The sequence below is a fragment of the Hemiscyllium ocellatum genome, chromosome 22 (assembly GCF_020745735.1).
Source record: "Hemiscyllium ocellatum isolate sHemOce1 chromosome 22, sHemOce1.pat.X.cur, whole genome shotgun sequence".
Classification (NCBI taxonomy): Eukaryota; Metazoa; Chordata; class Chondrichthyes; order Orectolobiformes; family Hemiscylliidae; genus Hemiscyllium; species Hemiscyllium ocellatum.
In genome coordinates, this window is record NC_083422.1 from 20,648,026 (window position 1) to 20,669,684 (window position 21,659).

Here is a 21,659-nt window from a genome sequence, read left to right on the forward strand (position 1 = left end):
TTGTCAAACTTTAGAATATCATTCAATTCTAGCACAACTAAAATGCGAATTTTAAATACCTAATGAAGGAATACCAAACAAAATCTAGTGTAAACAATTTTATTTAAAATCACTGATTACTTCAGAAATGCACAGCACCCAGTAAGGAGGTTCTCCATTTTGGAATTGCTATTGTATACTTGTAAAAAATATTTATTCTAATGATGCAAAACAATGTTACATTACACTTTGAGTAAAGGATCCCATTTGCACCATTTATTCTTTTCCACAAGTGCAAGTGCTTACTCTTGAAAATCTCACACAATATTTTAATTTATTTTTAAAAATTCATTTAAATCCAAAATGTATTCTTACTGCTCTTTTAGTAAGATGAACATTCAGAACCATCTAGAGAAAACTGACGTGAAGATTAAATGGACAATTAAATCTCAAGAGCAATTAAATATAAGTGTTGTGTTGTGAAGCTTCTATTAATCCAAAAGGCATATCTATTTACTCTGAAAAGGTGACTTGAGCACCTGAACAAGAGATGGTTACTGTAATCTTACTAGTGCAAACAAATTATGTTCTGTTCAAATAATTCAGTACATTTCAAAAGGAGATAAAGTTCAGCTACTTATAAATAAACTGAACATAAACTGCTCTTGCAGTACATTGAATGGTCTCAATAATTATATGCAGATGCAATTAAAATGTAACTAAATGAGGTAGTTACCAGCTGATGGAAGTGGTTACCCTCTGTCAAGTGTTAAAAAAGATAATATTGCACAATGAGCAGCCAATTAACATTAGACTGGAGTCAGAGAAAAAGAAAAAAAAATGCTGAAATTAAAATTGTAGTCATTAGTTACTGTTTGGCACTTAAGGCATACAGAGGAAGTAATTATCAGGATACTGACCAAAAATCAGGATCAATTTCTGATGTAAAGCATCAAACTTTCAAACTAGCATTTTATCTAGTTAATTTGTCAGATTTATTGTTCATCATATCAATTAACTTGTTGTTAAGTACATCTTCAAACATTTAGATAGGTTCTTTGTTATTTCAATAACATTGGTGCCCAATAATCCCCAACACCTACAAAATAAATTTGTTTTGTTTCTCTTTAAGACGTAAAGAACAATTTCAAAATATAGTTATGATTAAAGCCATTCCCACATGTAGTGTATCTTTTGATGATTGGTTCATGTAATTGCCTTTCAAAGTATGGTGTTTTTCCAGAGTTAATGACCATTTACTTGGTATTTCTGATTAGAAGGAATATTAATACAAGATTTAACTTCCATATTTGTTGCTAATGACATAGTATTTGCTTGTCTGGGTCCATGAGTTACAAAATTAGCTTGGAGATTGGGAGGGCATGTTGATATTGTGTATCTTGTTGCTTGACCAGTTGGAAGAGTAGATTGACAATTCTGCTGCAAGGGCTGTTGGTGATGATACTGCAATAGATTGGAGTGCTTTGGATGCAAATATGGTGAAGTTTGTTGTGCAATCCGGGTTTGGGAAGAAGCTACAGGTTGACTCAAGAAAGTGCTTTGTCCAATCTGAACTGATTGTTCACGTTTCTGCTTGTTGGCTTCTTTTACATCATTGTCGTGAGCACTTCAAATTAACAATGAATAAGATGTTAACAGAGAGCTACCGAAGTCAGCAATCACATTTAAAAGTAATTACTTTATATCGATCGAACTCACATTAACAGACGTTCAGTACAGGGTAACAGAGCATCCCAGGCATAAGCAGTAAGATGGTGCAGTCGAACAGGCCATAAAGGAGTGAGTTTAAGAACAGCTCGAGACGCTGCTATGCAAGCAGCTGCAACTACTGAAGGAAAATAATTTAAAAAGCCATGATCTGTAAAAATAAAAACAGACTACATTGAAAGCCAATCAATTTAAATTGTGCATTAACAAGTTATATCATTCTTCATCACTTCAATTAAGTAAATATTTATTTAGTTTATCTAGCAAAGCTAAACTGCTGAACTTGAATTGTTACAGTTAAAAAAAAGCGTAGCGCTGGAAAAGCACAGCCAGTCAGGTAGCATTCAAGGAGCAGGAAAGTAGACGTTTCAAGCACGAACTCTTCATCAGGAAAGAGAGAAGAAAGAGGAAAAAAAAGAGGGAGAGGGAAAAAAAGAGAAAGAGAAAAAAAAGAGAGAGAGAGAAAAAGAGAAAAAAAAAAGGAGAGAAAGAAAAAAAGAGAGAAAGAAAGGAGAGAGAAAGAAAAAAAGATGCAAGTTGGCATCCTATTTCCCCAGTGTAGAAGAGACCACATCGGGAGCAACGGACACAGTGGCTGAAATGTGTGGAGGTGCAGGAAAATCTCTGCCAGACGTGGAAGAATCCTTTGGTGTCTTGGATGGAGGAATATCTCTGGTGATGGGGTCGGTTTATAGGTGACAGAAATGGCATATATAGACAGAAATGTTTTGAGCTTAACAGCACTTCAGGGCACAATCTAGCAAGCAAGTAGCCACAAAATCTTGGGGGGGGGGGGGTGCACTCTTCACTAAGGTCCATGAAGGTAAATATCAGTCAGAATCTCTCAGCTCAGTAAGTCAAGGGCAGACTCAATAGTACAACATGATTTGGCTTGGCTAGGCATCCATTTTAGGGTGATCTTGGTCAAGAGATCTGCACCTCTGCACTATACTGTCTAGTCTAGGGTTTGGGCTTATGCCGTTGGGGAGACATATGGTCAGTCAGGATGCATCTGGATACACAAGGGGGTAGTTCATGGGCAGTACATTGCAGGAACAAAGGGTGAACACAGTTGGAACAAGGCGGGTCACTGTTGTGGGAATGTGGTTTCTCCAAGGGGGATGAGGTGTGTGTATGTGACCTCAGCCAGCATGGACATTTCATATGTCAGGAGTTGGGGATGAAAAGCAGGCAGGTGCAGGCTCATGGAGGCAAATATGCATTTTGAGGTTTACAGGAAATAATCCCAGGAGGGAAATTTGGATGTTCAGTGCCTAGAGACAAATGCCAAGGCAGAAAGCCACTCACCCTCCTCACATCATGCTGGAAATCAAAAAAGTGTAGACTAATGACCAAAGGGAGGGGTTACAGGGTATACTGATGTTAGAGCTTTCAAAAGGGAAAAAAATGCATTGCATACAGATACATGCACTGTACAGGTCACAGGACTGTTGGATCACCATTACTGCCCATTCTAATGCATTGTCCCCTATGTCTGGGGCACATAGCTGTACCATAAATTGCAGAACAACAATCACCTTTGGAAACAGAAGCCCGGAAAGAATAGGAACATTGTAGCATAGAGGGTCAAAATTTAATGAGGATCCTGTGCACTGTACATGCATTGGTTCTTTTGCTTCCAGATGATGCTACAGCTTCTAACTATAGAGCTTGCTCCATGGTACATGTGTGACCATTAAATTATAACTCATGCTGGAACAATGACTTTTGGGACTACTCAGCCACAAACAACCAGAATAGGAGTTAGGAGGTCATGTTGTGGCTGTACAGGGCATTGGTTAGACCACTTTTGGAATATTGCGTGCAATTCTTGTCTCCTTCATATTAGAAGGATGTTGTGAAACTTGAAAGGCTTCAGAAAAGATTTACAAGGATGTTGCCAGGGTGGGAGGATTTGAGGTATAGGGAGAGGCTGAATAGGCTGGGACTGTTTTCCTTGGAGCATTTGAAGCGGAGGGGTTACCCTAGAGGTTTATAAAATCATAAGGGGCATGGATAGGATAAATAAACAAAGTCTTTTCCCTGGGATGGGGGAAATCCAGAATTAGAAGACATAGGTTCAATGTGAGAAGAGAAAGATAAAAGGGACCGAATGGGCAATATTTTCATGCACAGGGTTGTGGGTGTATGGAATGAGCTGCCAGAGAAAGTGGTGGAGGCTAGTACAATTGCAACATTTAAAGGGCATCTGGATGGGTATATGAATAGGAAGGGTTTAGAGGGATATGGGCCAAGGGCTGGCAAATGGGACTCGATTAGATTAGGATATCTGGTCGGTTTGGACGAGTTAGACTGAAGGGTCTGTTTCTGTGCTGTATGTCTCTAAAGCGTTATGACTCTAAGGTTAAAGCAGTTTGCCTGTCCCATCCTACTGTTGCCAAGTCTTCAATCCTGACAACCAATACAGTGCGGACATGTGTGCATTTCCAATTTTTCTAAGGGTGCTGTACATGGCTCTTAATGACAGCTGCCAACCTGTCCCTGGAGACAGATAGTCACGTGACCTATTACACTGCTGAAGCTTCTGGGCTTTGGAGGACCATTGTGCCCCAGATACCGGTTTGCTGTTCCCGTTCCTCCTGTGCACATGTGGAATGGACACTGACTGCTGACCAAAGATTCCTCTCCTGTCTGGGACTGAACAGATTCCTCATCTTACGGAGTGCTCATACAGCCAGTGGTCTGAATATTTCTTCCTCGGTTAGCAACGAAGATGGCACAGTGAGATGCTTCCCAGACTGTGCTTGTGTTCCCACAAAGGTATCGGTATCTGTCAGTATGGGAGATGCAGGAGGCAGCTTTGCCAATATTTCCTCTGAGGCCTCAATATGCATGCCCTCAGAGATCATGGGGGAGCCAACACTTCACTGCAGAGGTGGAGGAAATGCTGGCAGTGCCTGCAAGACAAGTGAGAAGGCATCATAGCCATCCATTTCAAATGGGATGCAACGACACTCCGGATGAGCCTAATGCCAAGCACCCCTCTATCTATTTGCATTCTTCCTGCCCTATGGGCTAACTTATGTAAGAAGAGAAAAGAAGGAACTAAGCAAGATGAAAGTGTCTGTACCTCTTTTAGAGCCAGTGCAGGTGGACAAAAAGATGGCAAGATGTTCAGAGACAGTGAGGAGGCAGCACACAGGCAACGCAGATTTTCTGGTGTTGGTGGTAGTGAGAGCACGAGAGAGAAGACGTTGCAGAGTGGCAGAGCATGACCTTGGTAGGATGTGGGTGCATAGCAGAGATAGTGTGGGTCTGAGGTAGCAAAGAGAAATAAAGTGTGGTACTTACATTGGTGAGACAGAGAAGGTCGTTGACGTGTTTATAGTAATGCTGGCTGTTCCTTTAAACTGTCAAAATGGTATGGAGCTGGGTGGCAACATTGGACCAGGTTACCAGGTTCTGGTGACATTATCTCTGCTGCGGGTCCTCCAGAAAGGAGTACTCCTCTCCATTGCACCACCCCTTGATTGGGACGTCCAGGCCCCTACTGAAGTGCGGCACCATCTTCCTAATCTGAGGCTGCTTCACAAAATGCCCTTGACTGAGCTGGGCAGCTTTGGAATACCAATGCTACTCCGAGGTTTAGCACCCTTTTAAAGATGGTGGAAGGGATGCCAGCTCTTCAGCAGATTTCCATTGACTGGTGAGCTGTTTCTGGGAAAAACCCATGGGTCAGATGGGATAGAAATTGGATGCAGGGGTTGCCACACAATGATGGGGTATGCAGTTAAATGAGATGTGTCTATTATGATATGGGAAGATACCTCAAGGCCCTATGGCAGCAATTCCTCAAGAAAGAAACTCAACATGATTTGCACTTATCCCCCCAAAAAACTAACATTTTGCAATCGCTTTTTAACTCCAGATTGAGGAATTCAAATTTCATAATTTTCTGGGGTTGAATTTGAACCCATGCCTACTGAGCAAGAATTACTCTTTAAGGCAGACTCTTCTAATCATTTCCAATCCTAGCTACCTCCAGGGTGGAGAAAATTCCACCCGTTGTTTTCTGAGAGAAAGGAACTTAGTAAAGTCTTGGAATAATTGAATGCATACTTTGTTTTTTAAAATATAAAATTACAAGTAGTCTTTTGATAAAAGGTATTCCATGATTTTAGATAAAAAAGGTCACAGATTTTGATTTTAAGAAATAACTATCACACATCATATTATACATTTTACTGAGAATGTGTCCCTAAATTTCTGGTCAAAATGAGAGTTAACACTTTTATTGTAGTGTTTGCATAACTGGTTTACACATCCTTTATGGAGAAAATCTCCACCTAAAAAGTTTCTAGTGTACAAATTATATGGACTTGCATTTAAGTTTAAAGCTAAATTTATAATTTCAGTAATTATGTGAATAACAGTGCAGAAATGCTAGTTCCAGAATAAAGTTCTTGTGAGAAGGTAATTGTGTCCAAATTCTATTACTGCAGCCCAATCTTGTTGGGGAAACTCACTTCCAGGAAAGTTTTATCCAAAGAAAGAAACATTTATGTCCAGATGGTGCCTTTCACAAAATACAAGTGGATGTCACATGGCTGTGGTTAACAGCAATAAAGCATGTGTACATTTGCAGTCACTGGTATAATGTAGGATATAATATCAAACTGCAGCACAAACATCCCATAACTGAATAACTGGTGTTTAAATGATAAACTATATAGATTAAATTATTTAATACTGGGCTGCATATCAAATCTCCGGGACACCTGCACCAATCAACCCCACCACCCCACGGCTGAACATTTCAACTCCCCCTCCCACTCTGCCGTGGACATGCAGGTCCTGGGCCTCCTCCATCGTCACTCCCTCACCATCTGACACCAAGAGGAAGAATGCCTTAGCTTCTGCCTTGGGACCCTTCAATCCCAGGGCATCAATGTGGATTTCACCAGTTTCCTCATTTCCCCTCCCCTCACCTTACCCCAGTTCCAATCATCCAGCTTAGCACTGCTGCCATGACCTGTCCCACCTGTTAATCCTCCTTCCCACCTATCCACTCCACCCTCCTTTCTGACCTATCACCTTTATCCCCACTTCCATCCACCTATTGCACTCTCAGCTACCTTCTTCCCAGCCCCACCCTCTCCCATTTATCTCTCCAGCCCAGAGGCTCTCAGCCTCACTGCGGATAAAGGGTTCCAGCCCGAAACTTCAATTTTCCTGCTCCCTGGATGCTGTCTGACCTGCTGTGCTTTTCCAGCAACACACTCAACTCTGATCTCCAGCATCTGCAGACCTCATTGTCTCCTATCAGAAAGAATTCCCCTGTTTTAAAAATAATGCCACGGTAGCATTCATGCCCAGCTGAGAGCAAAGTATTTTTTGGTTTAGCATCACACCAAAAGATGCTTCTTGATAGTTCAGTACATCGTCAGTATTCCACTGGGACAAAGGCTTTGAATTTTGCACTGACTTAGACAATTTCTCAATAGTATTTCAGTCTTTTTTGTTGTGGATAGCATATTATTAAAGGTCAACAGGCTTTTTATTAGCAACCTTAAGTGGTCTTTAATTATGCAAATATCACAAGCAGACATCCTATTTCTGCACTTGCTCACTTGACGTATTAAAGGATGATCTTGACCATTGCTTGTTCAAACACCTTGGAATCATTTTTAAAAGCATTTGTTAAATGAATGGGACACTAAGACTCTCCTGCAACATTGCAGAAAAGGAAGAGACATGTAGGAACAAATCTCCACCAGAATCAGAGCAGAATGGGTTGCAGGGGACTCGAACTATACAAAAAGGGAGTTGAAAGAGGAAAAAAATTATGAGGTGATATTTTGGGTTGACTATAAATACCTTGTAAAGATACCTCTAGAAAATAGGCAGAATATTTTTCTGTATATAACTTTGTCTTCTCCAAGTAAACCATAGGCCTTCCATCATGAAGATCCGTTTCATGTACAGCAATGGAAAGGTAGTAATCAATGAAGTGTGCTGCAGTAGGCAGGCAGAGGTTCCACTGAAAGGATTCTAGCAACAAGAGTTCCATGTGCAATAGGTCCTGTTTGTTTAACACCAGGTTCATACTACTTAGGCAAGTGAGGCTGTTGAGTTGTTCAAGTTTTGGTACACGATCTTCTTTCTCCTCAAATTTGCCTGATTTAATAAAATAAATGTTTGTTAGTAATATTTACAATAATGATTCTCTGAGTAAAAGTAAACAATGAATAAGTATTAGAATTTTTAAAGTTGTAGAATTTCATTTTAGTTACACAAAATAATGCATTCACTTGAATATTATGGCTTTCAAAAAAGTAGCGAGTGGCTCATGTTTTTCAATAACCAGATGCGAATTTCATTGCAATCTATATTTCACCTTGTCAATGCAAAGTGATTTCAGCAGAGATTGAAATTGTTATTTGAAGTCATTTAAGACGTTTGCATGTTGATTACCTTGTAAAGACACATCCAGAAAGGAGGCAAAGCTTTTATTTTACACAGTATGTTGCCTTTCTTTGGATTGGAAGGTAGAATGCAAGAGGAAAGACTAGCTCTGCTTTAAGAGATGCATCCCGTGATAATTCAAGCAATCTGGAAGAAACAAGTGCCAGAGCAGGCCTTCTTGCTAATATTTGCTTCAGCCTGATCCAACAAACGAGAGAGACACCTTTTGAATAGTCACTCGATATCATGAGTCAAATGAAACAGGGAAAATCAAATCCATTTGGAACTGGGAACAAAATTAGACTGATCCCCCTGCAAAACCTGCAATTCTGAGGTAAGCAAGCAGTGAAGTAGAACTGTAGTATGAAAGAAGCGTTAATAAGGGTTAATTTTGCTTTGTTTAGAGTATTTGTTGTTCACTAGATACTGTTTGGTCAATCTTGCTATCAGCTGGGAAGGTTACAGTAAACATTTTTAAACCTCAATCATTTGCAATTCCTTTAAGTTGGACATTAGGGAAACCTCTTTCTTGTTTAAAGAAATTAGTCTCTTAAAACAAATCTTGATAAAATAATGCACAAATGTTTGCCACTATAGTTGAAACCATGGAATAAAAAATTCTGGCAGTATTGATATGGAGTTGACCAAGTGTATTGGAAACAGTATTAGTGAACAGATGTTTTTGAAAATGGACAAGGTACACAAGTGGGGTTGGCTTGGGGAACACTTTCTCTTCAGATAAATGATTTAGATCATGAACATCAACTTCAATACGTAAATATTCCAAAACATAAGTAGTATTTTAAAGTTATGAGGATGATAGCTATAAATTTCAAAAGGGCAGGAAGAAGCAAAATTAGTTGGCAGAATGGCCTAATTCTGCTCCTTCATCTTATGGTTATAGTCAGGCTATGAAAAGAATAGTCAGGAGGCAGATATATTAAAAAAAATGCAGAGAAGAAAAAGGAGGAGAATACAAAAGGGTGCAATTCTGAAGGGAAACTGTTCTAAAGAACACAAACCTGGGAATATATATGCACAATTAGAGTCATAGAGACGTACAGCACGGAGACCGACCCTTCAGTCCAACTCGTCCATGCCGACCAGATAACCCAACCCATCTAGTCCCACTTGCCAGCAACTGGCCCATAACCCTTCAAACTCTTCCGATTCATATACCCATCCACCACTTCCTCTAGCAGCTCATTCCATACACACCTTGTGCGCGAAAACATTGCCCAGGTCTCTTTTATATCTTTCCCTCTCACTCTAAACCTATGCCCTCTAGTTCAGGACTCCCCCACCTCAGGGAAAAGGCTTTGTCCATTTATCATATCCATACCCCTCACTATTTTATAAAGCTATACAAGGTCACCCCTCAGCTTCTGACACTCCAGGGAAACCAGCCCCAGCCTATTCAACCTCTCCCTATACCTCAAATCCTCCAACCTTAGCAACATTCTTGTAAATTTTTTCTGAACCCTTTCAAGTTTCACAACATTATTTCAATTGAAAGGTAGCAGAATTGCATGCAATATTCCAAAAGTGGCCTCACCAATGTCTTGTACAGCTACATGACCTCCCAACTTCTGTACTCAACACACTGACCAATAAAGGCGATCATACCAAATGCCTTCTTCACGATCCTATCGGATATATGATTAGAATAGATTCTCCACAGTGTGGACACAGGCCCTTCAGCCCAACAAGTTCACACTGACCTACCGAAGAGTAACCCACGCAGTCCCATTTCCCTCTGACTAATGCACTTAAAACTGCGGGCAATTTAGCATGGCCATTTCACCTGACCTGCACATCTCTGGATTGTGGGAGAAAACTGGAGCACCCAGAGGAAACCCACGCAGACAAGGGGAGAATGTGCAAACTCCACACAGACAGTCGCCTGAGGCTGGAATCGAACCTGGGTCCCTGGTGCTGTGAGGCAGCAGTGCTAACTGCTGAGCCATCGTGCCACTATATATCTGCAACTCTACTTTCAAGGTGCTCCGAACCTCATTCCAAGGTCTCTTTGTTCAGCAACACTCCCTAGGACCTTACCATTAAGTGTAGAAGTCCTGCTAAGATTAGCTTTCCCAAAATGCAGCATCTTGTATTTGTCTAAATTACATTCCATCTGCCATTCCTCAGCCCACTAGCTCGTCTGATCAAAATCCAATTGTAATCAGAGGTAACCTTCTTCTCTGTCCATTACATCTCCAATTTTGGTGTCACCTGCAAGGTTACTAACTATTCCTCTTATATTAATGATTTGGATGTGAGCATAAGTGTTGAAAAGTAGTGGACCCAGCACCAACCCTTCTCACAGGCCTCCAGTCTGAAAAGCAACCCTCCAACACCACCCTCTGTCTTCTACCTTTGAGCCAGTTCTGTATCCAAATGGCTAGTTCTCCCTGTATTCCATGAGATCCAACCTTGCTAACCAGTCTCCCATGGGGAACCTTGTCCAACACCTTACTGAAGTCCATATAGATCACGTCTACCACTCTACCCTAATTAGTCCTCTTTGCTCCTTCAAAAATCTCAAATCAAGTTTGTGAAACAAGACTTCCCACACATTAAACCTTGTTGACTATCCTTAATCAGTCCCTGCCTTTCCAAATACATGGGAATCCTGTCCCTCAGGATTCCCTCCAACAACTTGTCCACCACTGACGTCAGGCTCATTGGTTTATAGTTCCCTGGTTCGTCCTTACTTAGTTGTCCTTACTTACGTTAGCCAAGGTCTGGTCTTCCGGCATCTCACCTATGACCATTGATGAAACAAATTTCTCAGCAAGGAGCCCAGCAATCACTTCCCTAGTTTCCCCACAGAGTTCTGGAATACACCTGATCAGGTCCTGGGGATTTAACCACTTTTAAGTGTTTCATGAGACAGCTTTGGCAAATAGGGTTAAGGAGAATCCAAAGGGTTTTTAAAAATACATTAAGGACAAAAGGGTAACTAGGGAGAGAATAGGGTCCCTCAAAGATCAGCAAGGTGGCCTTTGTGTGGAGCCGCAGGAAATGGTGGAGATACTAAACGAGTATTTTGCATCAGTGTTCACTATGGAGAAAACATGGAATATATAGAATGTAGGGAAATACATGGTGACATCTTGAAAAATGTCCATATTACAGAGGAGGAAGTGCTGGATGTCTTGTTGAAGATGGAAGGGAAATTGAGAATATTGTTGAAAAGGCACAGGGATCCTGGGCTTTATAAACAGAATTATGGATTACAAAAAGTAAGTTATAGTGAACTTAAAATGCACGGGATTGGCCACAATGAGTATTGTATCTAATTCTCTCAACCACATTATAACTTGTAATGAATATGAAGATTTTTATAGCGGGGGCAGAGGAAAAAAAATGAACAGTTCAAAAGACATAGTGGAGAGGCTGAAGGAATTGTCATTAGAGAATGTTGAGAAGAGATTGGTTAAATGTAAATTTAAGTGGTTTTCAAGAAGGAATTAAATAAAGTGCCTGAAAAGAACAAAGTTTGCAAAACTTATTGGGTAAGTGAGCAGAGGACTGAGACCAGGCAAATTGTTCTTGTAAGGAGTTGGCATGTATTGAGTGGGTTAAATGATCCCCTTCTTTGCAACAATCATTCTGTGACTTTGTAAATGCATTTACGGGATGTGACCATTGCTGACAGTCCTGCTCCCATTCCGAAAAGCCCTTGAGAAGGGTGTGTTAATCGGCAGTCCATTTGGTATAGTTAGAACTACAATGCCATTAGGGAGTGTGTTTCAGAGTTTTGAATGTGTAACAATGTATATCAAAGTCAGGATAGTGGTTGGTTTGAGGAGAACCTGCGCATGTAGTGTTCCCATTGTCCTTGTACTTGGTAGTGGTTAGAGATTTGAAAAGTGCTGTCTAAGGAGCTTTTAATTCAGAGGTTTGGTTCAATTGGTCCAAAAGGGGGACTTGCCCACCAAGTGAGTTGAGTTACAAGTGAGGTGCCCAATGATATTAAGTGCCTTTTATACACTTAATGACAACTGCAGTACCTTCCCTGTGGATTCAGGGCCCTGGAAGTATACAAGCCCCAGTCACAAAGACATGTCAGCCATTATCCTAATTTGATCTTAAATATCTGTATCTGTACCTATGTATCTTTGTACTTAAGATGGTCCTGTAATGCAACAACTAAACACTTCACATGACAACAAAGCCAATTCAATAGAGCCCAGCTTCTCTGCATTGCAGATCAACACCATTCAGAACAGAAGCATTTGTTGGCCACATACCCACAAGAGGTCCAGAACCAAAAAAAACTGAGGCAAAAAAAATGAAACATACAGACTATGAGAGAGAGAGAGAAAAAGAGAGAGAGAAAAAAAAAAGAGAGAGAGAGAGAGAGAGAGAGAGAGACACACGAAGTCAGGTGTCGGAAAGGCCATTTGGCTCCCTTAAATTAGTAAGCCAACACGGAATTGCAGCAGGCTCACCGTTAGTGAATGGATCAGTAATTGTCTCTATTTACATTCCATGGCTAGAATTCCTGTTTCTGGGAATCTATCTACAGCCTCTTTCACCCTCTGACTTAACAGAGAGAGGTTTTGCCACCAAAAACCCAACCAGAGATCTCTCACAATCAAATGGCTCGAGCCATCAGGTTTCCCCTTGTGACATTAAATATTTCCTTTGGTCATGGTTGTGAGTTCAAATATTCCAATTATAAGGTTTATCAAAAGAATTAGAGAAATTAGATGGGATAAGAGTAGCAGCTTTATGAAATAGAAGTAGGTTATCAGAACACTAGTAAGAATGGATGTAGGTAAGGGAAATCAAAGACTTGGTCAGAATAAGGAATTAAGTCTCTTTAAACATTGACGTGGGCAATATTGGAAATAAAAAAAAATGAGGAAGTAAAACTTGATGAATAATTACTTTGTGCCAGTCTTCACAGAAAGAGTTGGAGAAAATACCAGATATTTCAGAAAAAACATACATGAATCAAAGCCTGGAACTTAAAATTAATTCAAACATGATAACATGGCTTTAAAAAGAAAAGTACTAGCATTAGAAATTGAACATTTCCAAAAACTGATTGATTGTTTCTATACTAGATTCCAATGGAAAGAGGTGAGGTTGTAAAATTTGAAAGGACTTTTTAAAAACCTATTTATGGGACTTGGGCATCACTGGCTGGCCAGCAAGGATAGTCCATCCCTATTTGCCCTTGAAAAGGTGGTGGTGAGCTGCCTTCTTCAATTGCTGTAGTCCACTTGCTGTGGGTTGACCCACAATGATGGTAGGAAGGTAATTCCAGGACTTTGACACATCGACTGTGAAGGTAAGGAGATATATTTCCAAGTAAGGGTGGCGAATGGCTTGGAGGGGAACTTGCAGGTGGTGTTTTTTTCCCCAAGTACCTGCTGCTCCTGTCCTTCTAGGTAGAATAGGTCATGAGTTTGGAAGATGCTGTCTCAGGATCTTTGGTGAATTTCTGCAGTGCACCTTGTAGATAGTACACACTGCTGCTACTGCACGCCAGTGGTGGAGGGTTTGAATGTTTGTAGATATGGTGCCAATCAAACATGTTGCTTTGTCCTGGATAGTGTTAAGCTTTTTTTTGTGTTGTTGGAGCTGCACCCATCCAGGTAAGTGTGCAGTGTTCCACCACGCTCCTGACTTGTGCCTTATAGATGGTGGATGCACTTGAGTGTCAGGAGGGGAGTTAATTGCTGCAGTATCCCTAGTCTCGGACCTGCTCTTGTAGCTACTGTGTTTATATGGTGAGTCCAGTTGAGTTTCTGAACAATGGTAACCCCAAGGTTGTTGACAGTGGGGGATTCAGTGATGGTAATATCATTGAACGTCAGGGGCCGGTTGTTAGAGTGTCTCATATTGGTGATGGTGATTGTCTAGCATTTGTGTGGCATGAACATTACTTGTTACTTGTTGGCCCAAGCCTGGATATTGTGCAGATCTTGTTGCACTTGAGCACAGACTGCTTCAGAATCTAAGTCGTCGCAAATGGTGCTGAACACTGCAATCACCGGCAAACATCCCCACTTCTCACCTAATGAAGGAGGGAAGGTCATTGGTGAAGAACTGAAGATTGTTGCGCCTAGGACACTACCCTGAGGGACTCCTGCAGAGATGCCCTGGAGCTGGAATGACTGACCCTCCACAAGTATCTTCCTTTGTGCATGGTATTACTCTAACCAGCGGAATGTTTGTCCAACGACACCTATGATGCCATTTTTGCCAGGGTTCCTTAAAGCCGCATTTGGTCAAATGCGGACTTAATGTCAAGGGCTATCACTTTCACCTCACCTCTGGAATTCAGGTACAATGTTCTCTCTAAGTTGTGCAGCAGTTGGGAAGACCTGCATGCGTTGATCATCATGCAACCACTGACTTCTAACTCCAGAAGCCAAAACTCCAGTTTTCCATGCAGAACAAAGAAACTTTTTGGAGAAATGCTTTTAGGAATTTACAACTTTTACACTAGAGATATGCATAGACTGTAGATTTAAATCCAATTTTCTGATTTTAATACCTGTAAGTTTCCTAGGCTGAAATGGTTATAAAGGGAACAACACTGATTTTTGAGACCAACCAAGGAGTTGAAAAGAAATGACCTAATTCACTCCTCTTCATCTGGCATAATAAACTACAATTATAAATATAACTCTGTTACTTAAAAATGTGATGAAGAAGACTAAGAAAATTCTAGATCTGTTATTAACATTAATTTTCAAAATTATTTCATGAAATGGCAGTGTTAATAGCAAGATCAGCATTTGTTATCTATCCCTAATTTGCCCTTTACCTGCGTGACTTGTTCAGCCATTTCGGAGGACAGCTAAAAGTTAACAATATTGTTAATGGTCTAGTCACATAGGTCACACCATGTAAGGATGGCAGAATTTTCTTCTCTAAAATGGACATTAGTGAACTAGATGGCTTTTATGACAATTGACAATGGTTTCACAGTGACCACTACAAAGATTTGACAGAAAAATTCCATGCCATGACCATTAGTCTGGGCCCCTGGAATATTAGTCCAATAATATTAGCGTTATATCATCCCTTCCTGAGCAAGTATTTTTGAATCTATATAATTCAATACAGAGCAACTGAATTTAGGTACTGTCAACTACTGTTGAAGACAGTTTTGTTAAAAAACTTAATTGACCTGAAATGTTAGCTGCTTCTGTCAACAGATGTAGCCTGAACATTTCCATATTTTCTATTTTTATTTCAGATTTCAGTATTTGCAGCAAATTGCTTTGGTATTCACTCAGATAATCACTTAAATCAGAACAATTAGGAATTCTGAGAAATAGAACTAAAATGCATTTACACCACAAGTCTGACATTTTCAATGTTTTTAAACTAGCATCACACTTGTCACTAGTCACATCTTGACATTCAAGACCAATGCTGAAGATTTGCTAATATATCTTTTTCAAAATTCTTAAATTTAGTTTTATTCAACTTAAGTATTTTAGAGATGAGTACTTATCATTTAACTCCCTTCAAGCTATGTTTTATGAGATGCAATTAATGATGCTTAGGACAGCAAGCCATAAAAACCTACAAATGTATTATCAGAGTGATTGACCAGCATGTTGGGGGCCTGAATCCTGGTAGGACCGAAGAGGAGATCTTGGAGTATGCTAGCATAAGATGCCGGAGTCAGTATTGTGACCACAACTATTCATGTTACACATTAACAATCTAGACAAATGAACTAATCGCATTGTTGCTAAGTTTGCAGATTATAAAAAGATATGTGAAGGGATAAGTAGTGTTGAGGGAGTGGGGAGGCTGCTGAAGGACTCAGCAGGCTAGGAGACTGGACAAAGAATTGGCAAATGGAATAGAATGTGGGCAAGTGTTAAGTTATACACTTTGGTAGGAGGAAGGGAGGCACAGACATTTTCTAAATGGAGAAATGCTTTGGAAATCTGAAGCACAAAAAGTGATTTGGGAGTCCTAGTCCAAAATTCTCTAGGAAAGCAAAACCAATGTTAGTATTCATTTCAAGAGACCTGGAGTAAAGATGTATTGCCTGAGGCTGTATAAGGCTCTGGGCTGAAAATGTGTTGCTGGTTAAAGCACAGCAGGTTAGGCAGCATCCAAGGAACAGGAAATTCGACGTTTCGGGCGAGAGCCTGATGATTCCTGATGAAGGGCTCTGGCCCGAAGTGTCGAATTTCCTGTTCCTTGGATGCTGCCTAACCTGCTGTGCTTTAACCAGCAACACATTTTCAGCTCTGATCTCCAGCATCTGCAGACCTCACTTTTTACCTGTATAAGGCTCTGCCAACAATATTCGAAAGTCTTACCAGTCAGAAGGATTTACTGACTGAGGGGTCCAGAGGAGATTTACAAGAATGATCCTAGGGATGAAGGGCTTATCTTAACAGGGGCAGTTAAGGTCTATGGGTCTATACTTGGAGCTTAGAAAGAGGAAGGGAAATCTTGCAGAATGCTGAGAGGCCTGAATAGGCTGGATGCAGAGAAGATGTCTCCACTAGTAGGTGAGACCAGGACCTGAGAGACAGCTTCAGGGTGAAGGGACAATCCTTCAGAACTGAGGGGAGGAGGAGGAGGAATTTCTTCAGTCAGAGGGTAGTGAATCTGTGGAACTCATTGCCATTGAAGACTGTGGAGGCCAAATCTTGGAGTGTATTTAATACTGAGATACGTAGGTTCTTCATTTGTAAGGGGAATACGGGTTACAAGGAGAAGGCAGGAGAATGGGGTTGAGAAACATATTGGCTATGACAAATGGCAAAGCAGATTCAATGGGCTGAATGGCCAAATTCTGCTCCTAAATCTTATGGTCTTAAGTATTAGCATTGGAAAGGCATTTGCTTATGATCTACAACAGCAAACTGGATTGGTGTATAGATTACAACCACCAAAATTAAATTTCAGAGCATTAGATTTCAAAATGGTGAAAGATACCTAAACTAACTACATAACAGCTATTTTTTATGTAACTTTTAAAATCTAGTTAGATTTTATAAATAACTTCACAAAAATTATAGAAACAATTCATCCTGGGGTATAAGTTCCTGTAGGGAAATTATCATAGCTGCTCAGAGTTCCATGCACCCCTGTGTAATTAATCTTCAAGCATAAAGTTTCAAATTGATTGGAGAAAAATGTACTGTATGGCCATGATGGCTGATCTACTCAATAGCTGCTTGTACAAAATTGTAATAAGGTTATTATGGAGCAATCAGGATCAGTACACAGGCCTGTAGACTGTGGAGCCAATGACTAGCAAATTAAATCTTTTGGTAAACTGGCAAAGATCACCCTTTACACCACATATCAGTACTTGATGTGTTTATCCACCTTTCAAGCCGATCTTGGCTACTCATAGCACATTCACGATCTTGGTAACATTTTTCTTCAGAAATCAATTAATACTTAACATAAAATTAATTGTTGTATCTATGCAAGACAATCAAAGCTGTTAGTTGTCAAGTAAGTTTTTGAAGTTTAAAACAATAACACTTCAAAATATGGATCTTAAGGTTGTGTATCAAGATTGAAAAAAAGCATTGGAAAAATAAAGAATCACAATTCAAAAATACAACACACTTACTTGCCAAAAGTAAACAGGAGAGTGCCACTAGATGTAATTTCTGAACAGAAATGTCATAGCGGTCCATAAATAGATCTAGAAGGTAAACAGCAAGGTGGCGAGCAGTGGGGCAAAGATGAAAATGATTGCTGATGATTGCAAGAAGATCCGCAAAGTAACGTCTAGTGTTCAGCTGAGGAGAATGGCTTTTGTAGAGTGGTAATCTCAGTTCCTGAACATAACAAAATGACAGCATTTAAGTAACAGCATTAAAGTAAACATTCTTATCAAAAAGTAGAAGACATACATTAACTTTTAAATTAAGATCGCATATTGCATAAGAGGTTCAGCTAACTTCTTTCAACTAGACAATCAGTGTTTGAATCTTCTGTTCTAATTTTTCCTAATGATGATCATTTTCTAGTCAGGACCAGCTGAGAATAGTAAGGGGGGGGGGAGGGAAATCATTGAGTGAGGGCAGGTAGTGAAAAAAAGGAGACAGTCTTGGTCTACCAGCCAATCTTGTTACTAATGGGCATCCAAACAGAAACACCAAATGACCTTTGCAGTTTCATTTGAGTACAAATTCAGATGATAAATTTGGGACATTGACATCAAAACTCTGCATTTCTTCCACTCATCAGCAAAGTTCATCTGCATGATGTTTCTAAAAAAAAACTTCTCAGACAACACCAATGTGCCAAGAGGCACTGAGCCATTATAAACTAACAAAGTTCCTTGATCCATGATCTATCCCAAATTTGTGGTGATGGCTCTATGATTTCTCTCAGAATCTCAAAGAAGGATAGGAGGGAAAAAAGAAAAAAAAGGAGAACAGGAGTCCTAGCTGCTGTCTGGCCAAGACCACAGTTGGAAATTGTATGTGAACACTTAAGAAGGACAGGATTAAGTGTGACTATCTTGTTGAGTATGATTAAGTAGCCTGCAGATATTATTTAGAATCAGTGTTAAACAAAGCTAATGCAGCAAAACATAAATTCTCTTTTAAAAAGGGAGGCAGCAATTCTGATGGTTCAACACTTGAGCATAATAAAATGTGCACAAGCTGGATTATACTCATTACTTTCAAAGTTACGAATTATTATAGCAGCCTGCAGCAAAAACAAAAAATTCGGTAACTCTAGAATAATCTGGAGCCCATCTGCCAGTTACTGAATCAAATCTAAAACAGCTTTTTTGAAGGGCATCCAGTAAGTCTCAGTCCCTTGCTTTTGCCCTACCTCTGATTTCTTTTTTCCTTTAAACCTATTGAGCCTGCATTAAATTGGAATTCACATCAAAGTTTAAATTAAACATGCAGAGATGGGAGGACTAATTTTAAATTAACTTTTCAAGCTAGCTTAATTGTCACTATTCTCTTTGCAATAGCATCAGCTGCAAGCACTCCATTCAACAAAAGCAAATTTGCACAAAAATGTAGATGGAGCTGGAGGGTAATCCCACTAAAATACAACTTTGCATGTATTTCCAACTTGGAAGGACCCAGACCATAAGTGGTTTGTAAATAGGAAAAATTCCCAAAATTGGTCACAACTTAAACAAAACATCTTACTTTGATTAAGACAAATAACATTACATGTTTTCTGCTATGAGCAAATTTGTACTGTTAGTACTACTATGACATATTTTTCTTAATGAAAATAAAGCATCATTTAAAAAAAAGGGTAACCAACTCATATGATGTGTCTTACTTTGACAAAATAAGTCAAATATTTTGCATTATAAATTATAGTTTTCACTTAGAGTGAATATAATTTTTTTATTGTTAATATAGTTATAATCTTGAAATGATCAGACTTTTAAAATATAATACCTTTAGTAAAACTTTGCAATGTGACACTGCCCAACCATGATTTAGTTAAGTGTTTAGATGTCTTACGAACATATTTCTTGGGGTGATGGGAGCTGTAATGGGAGTTGGATTATGTTGTGCAAAATACATATTCAGCTTAAAATGAAACAGACTCAAAGTGGACCACACCTTTAAGGGGTGTCTTTTAATGTTGCAATTCCCATTTCACTAAATTATAGTAGCAAAAATATAACTTGCAATTAAAATAAGCCTGGTTCTTAGAATATCATTTTTGCTTCAGAATAAACAAGGTTTGCGAGCCATTTAGGTCAGACAAAATAATAGTTAGGCTTAATTTGATCGTCTCACTGAAAGAAAGCAGAGTACCAATGTATTTACACACAAATAAGTACAGTAAATATGATCAATTATAAAAACAGATGTTGCCTCTCTCAAAGAGATAGGGATCAATACAAAGGAGTGTCTGACTACACAATTCTAAAAAAGTTACCATAATATCAGAAAGGCTCAAGAATCAAATACCAAGTATCAATAAAAATCAGAAACTAATATTTTATTTTGTCATAATGCAGATCCCAGAACATCATAAACTAAATAGACATCATCTTTTGCAAAAAAAAGTACATTTATCAAAACCCTCATGTGTTTAAAACTAGATTCAATTTTCCAAAAACAGTAACTGAATGTATGCCAAATCTATCATGGCAAAAACTTGATTGCATGCTCCGATGATCTTTTTCCACAAATTAATGTGAAAAATTGTATAGACATTCAGTAATTTTATTATTTTTATAATAGTACAAGTGTGTTCTTGATTTGTGGCCAAGCTTTGATCCACAGCTCAGAAGGATCCTTGACCAAATCTAGCTATCTGATTGATGATAGATCTGTTAGATTGCAGTGTACAAACTGTATCATTTGCAAACTGTGTAAACAAGCCCCAATCCAACCCAGCTCTTCTTAGTCATCTTCATCGGAAATCAGTGACGTGGTTCTCGATTTACTTTTAAAATCAGATGGTTACTATTCTTTGGTTACCAATCCTAAAGCGAACTTCAAAGAAATAAAAAAAACCATGAAAGGTGACAAAATTAAAGATTTCAAAGCACGAGTATTAATTTTATTTGCCGAACTATTTCACACGGCTCGTGTTATTTAAACTCTTAATATCCATGAGTCCTATTAAGAAAATTTCTTAAATTTGAAAAACGAAGTACTACCTCGATCACACAGTCGTGTACATTAAGGGAGAGGTCGATCGGGTATATTTTTCAAGTAAAGATATTTAGAAGTAAGCCTCCACACATCTCTAGCTTAATAGTTAAATGGAAAGAAAACTTTCTTTATCCTGAGTCTAACAAGGGAGAGGAGCCTGCGGAGATTCCGTTTGTAGTTTAACAGTTCTGTAACTCTTTATAATTAGAGATGTACCTTGATGCGAAGAGCCTGATGGATATCGGCAACCACTTGTCCTTTCCACCACTGTTCTCCCAGCTCCATCGACTCATCAAATACTAAGTTAATTTTTTCTGCAAAAGAAGACAGCGTGCCTGTAACCAAAAGCTCACAGTGCCGCCGTTCAGTATTTAGACTGAACAGATCACAAACCTATTTCGTCCTTATCAACCCAGCAAATTAACTCTAATCAATTGTTCGTATTCACCAAACAAACCTGACATTTACTGATGAATAAGGCTTGACCTCGCTAATGGCCAGTTTCAATTGCGATTGCAAAAACATTCTGCACATCACAGCTGAAAGTTATTTTGCGTGTGTGTTGACAGCAAAACTGATCTACGATCTGAAAACACACTTGAGAGTCTGAATGTAAATTACAAACATAAAACTGCACCAGGAAGTATTGAGTACAGAACAACGTGTATGTGCATCGTGGACACAAGCACTTCCGGGACCACATAGATTACCAACAGCCTGATTTGTAGTTCTGCATCTGTTTATTGAACAGACACAGGGACCAAAGCCAAAAAGTTATGTACTGTATCTCTGCAATCAATTGTACATGCATTCTTTAAAAAGTTGTTTTTCCAGTTGTATGGTGTTCAGCTTAGTTACCTTCCCCACTCATTGAGTTATAAAGTTATATTTCTCAGCTTGTGTTGTTTCCGA

At 39.3% G+C, this 21,659-nt stretch overlaps 1 protein-coding gene across 3 annotated transcripts; it reads right to left on the reverse strand.

The window, feature by feature from the left end:
- Positions 1-930: 930 nt before the first annotated feature.
- ccnj (cyclin J) lies at positions 931-21,316 on the reverse strand. 3 transcript variants are annotated; one of them, XM_060842389.1, is made up of 6 exons: positions 21,216-21,316; positions 20,964-21,061; positions 17,720-17,930; positions 7,546-7,845; positions 1,699-1,858; positions 931-1,606 (listed from the first exon to the last, which is right to left on the reverse strand). In XM_060842389.1, exons 2-6 carry the CDS (start codon positions 21,030-21,032, stop codon positions 1,225-1,227), a joined length of 1,122 nt encoding a protein of 373 aa, XP_060698372.1. In that variant the 5' UTR covers positions 21,033-21,061; positions 21,216-21,316; the 3' UTR covers positions 931-1,224. The 3 variants fall into 3 exon arrangements, with proteins under 3 accessions (XP_060698372.1, XP_060698371.1, XP_060698370.1); XM_060842388.1 differs by having other exon boundaries at positions 21,210-21,316; XM_060842387.1 differs by having other exon boundaries at positions 21,205-21,316.
- Positions 21,317-21,659: the final 343 nt, after the last annotated feature.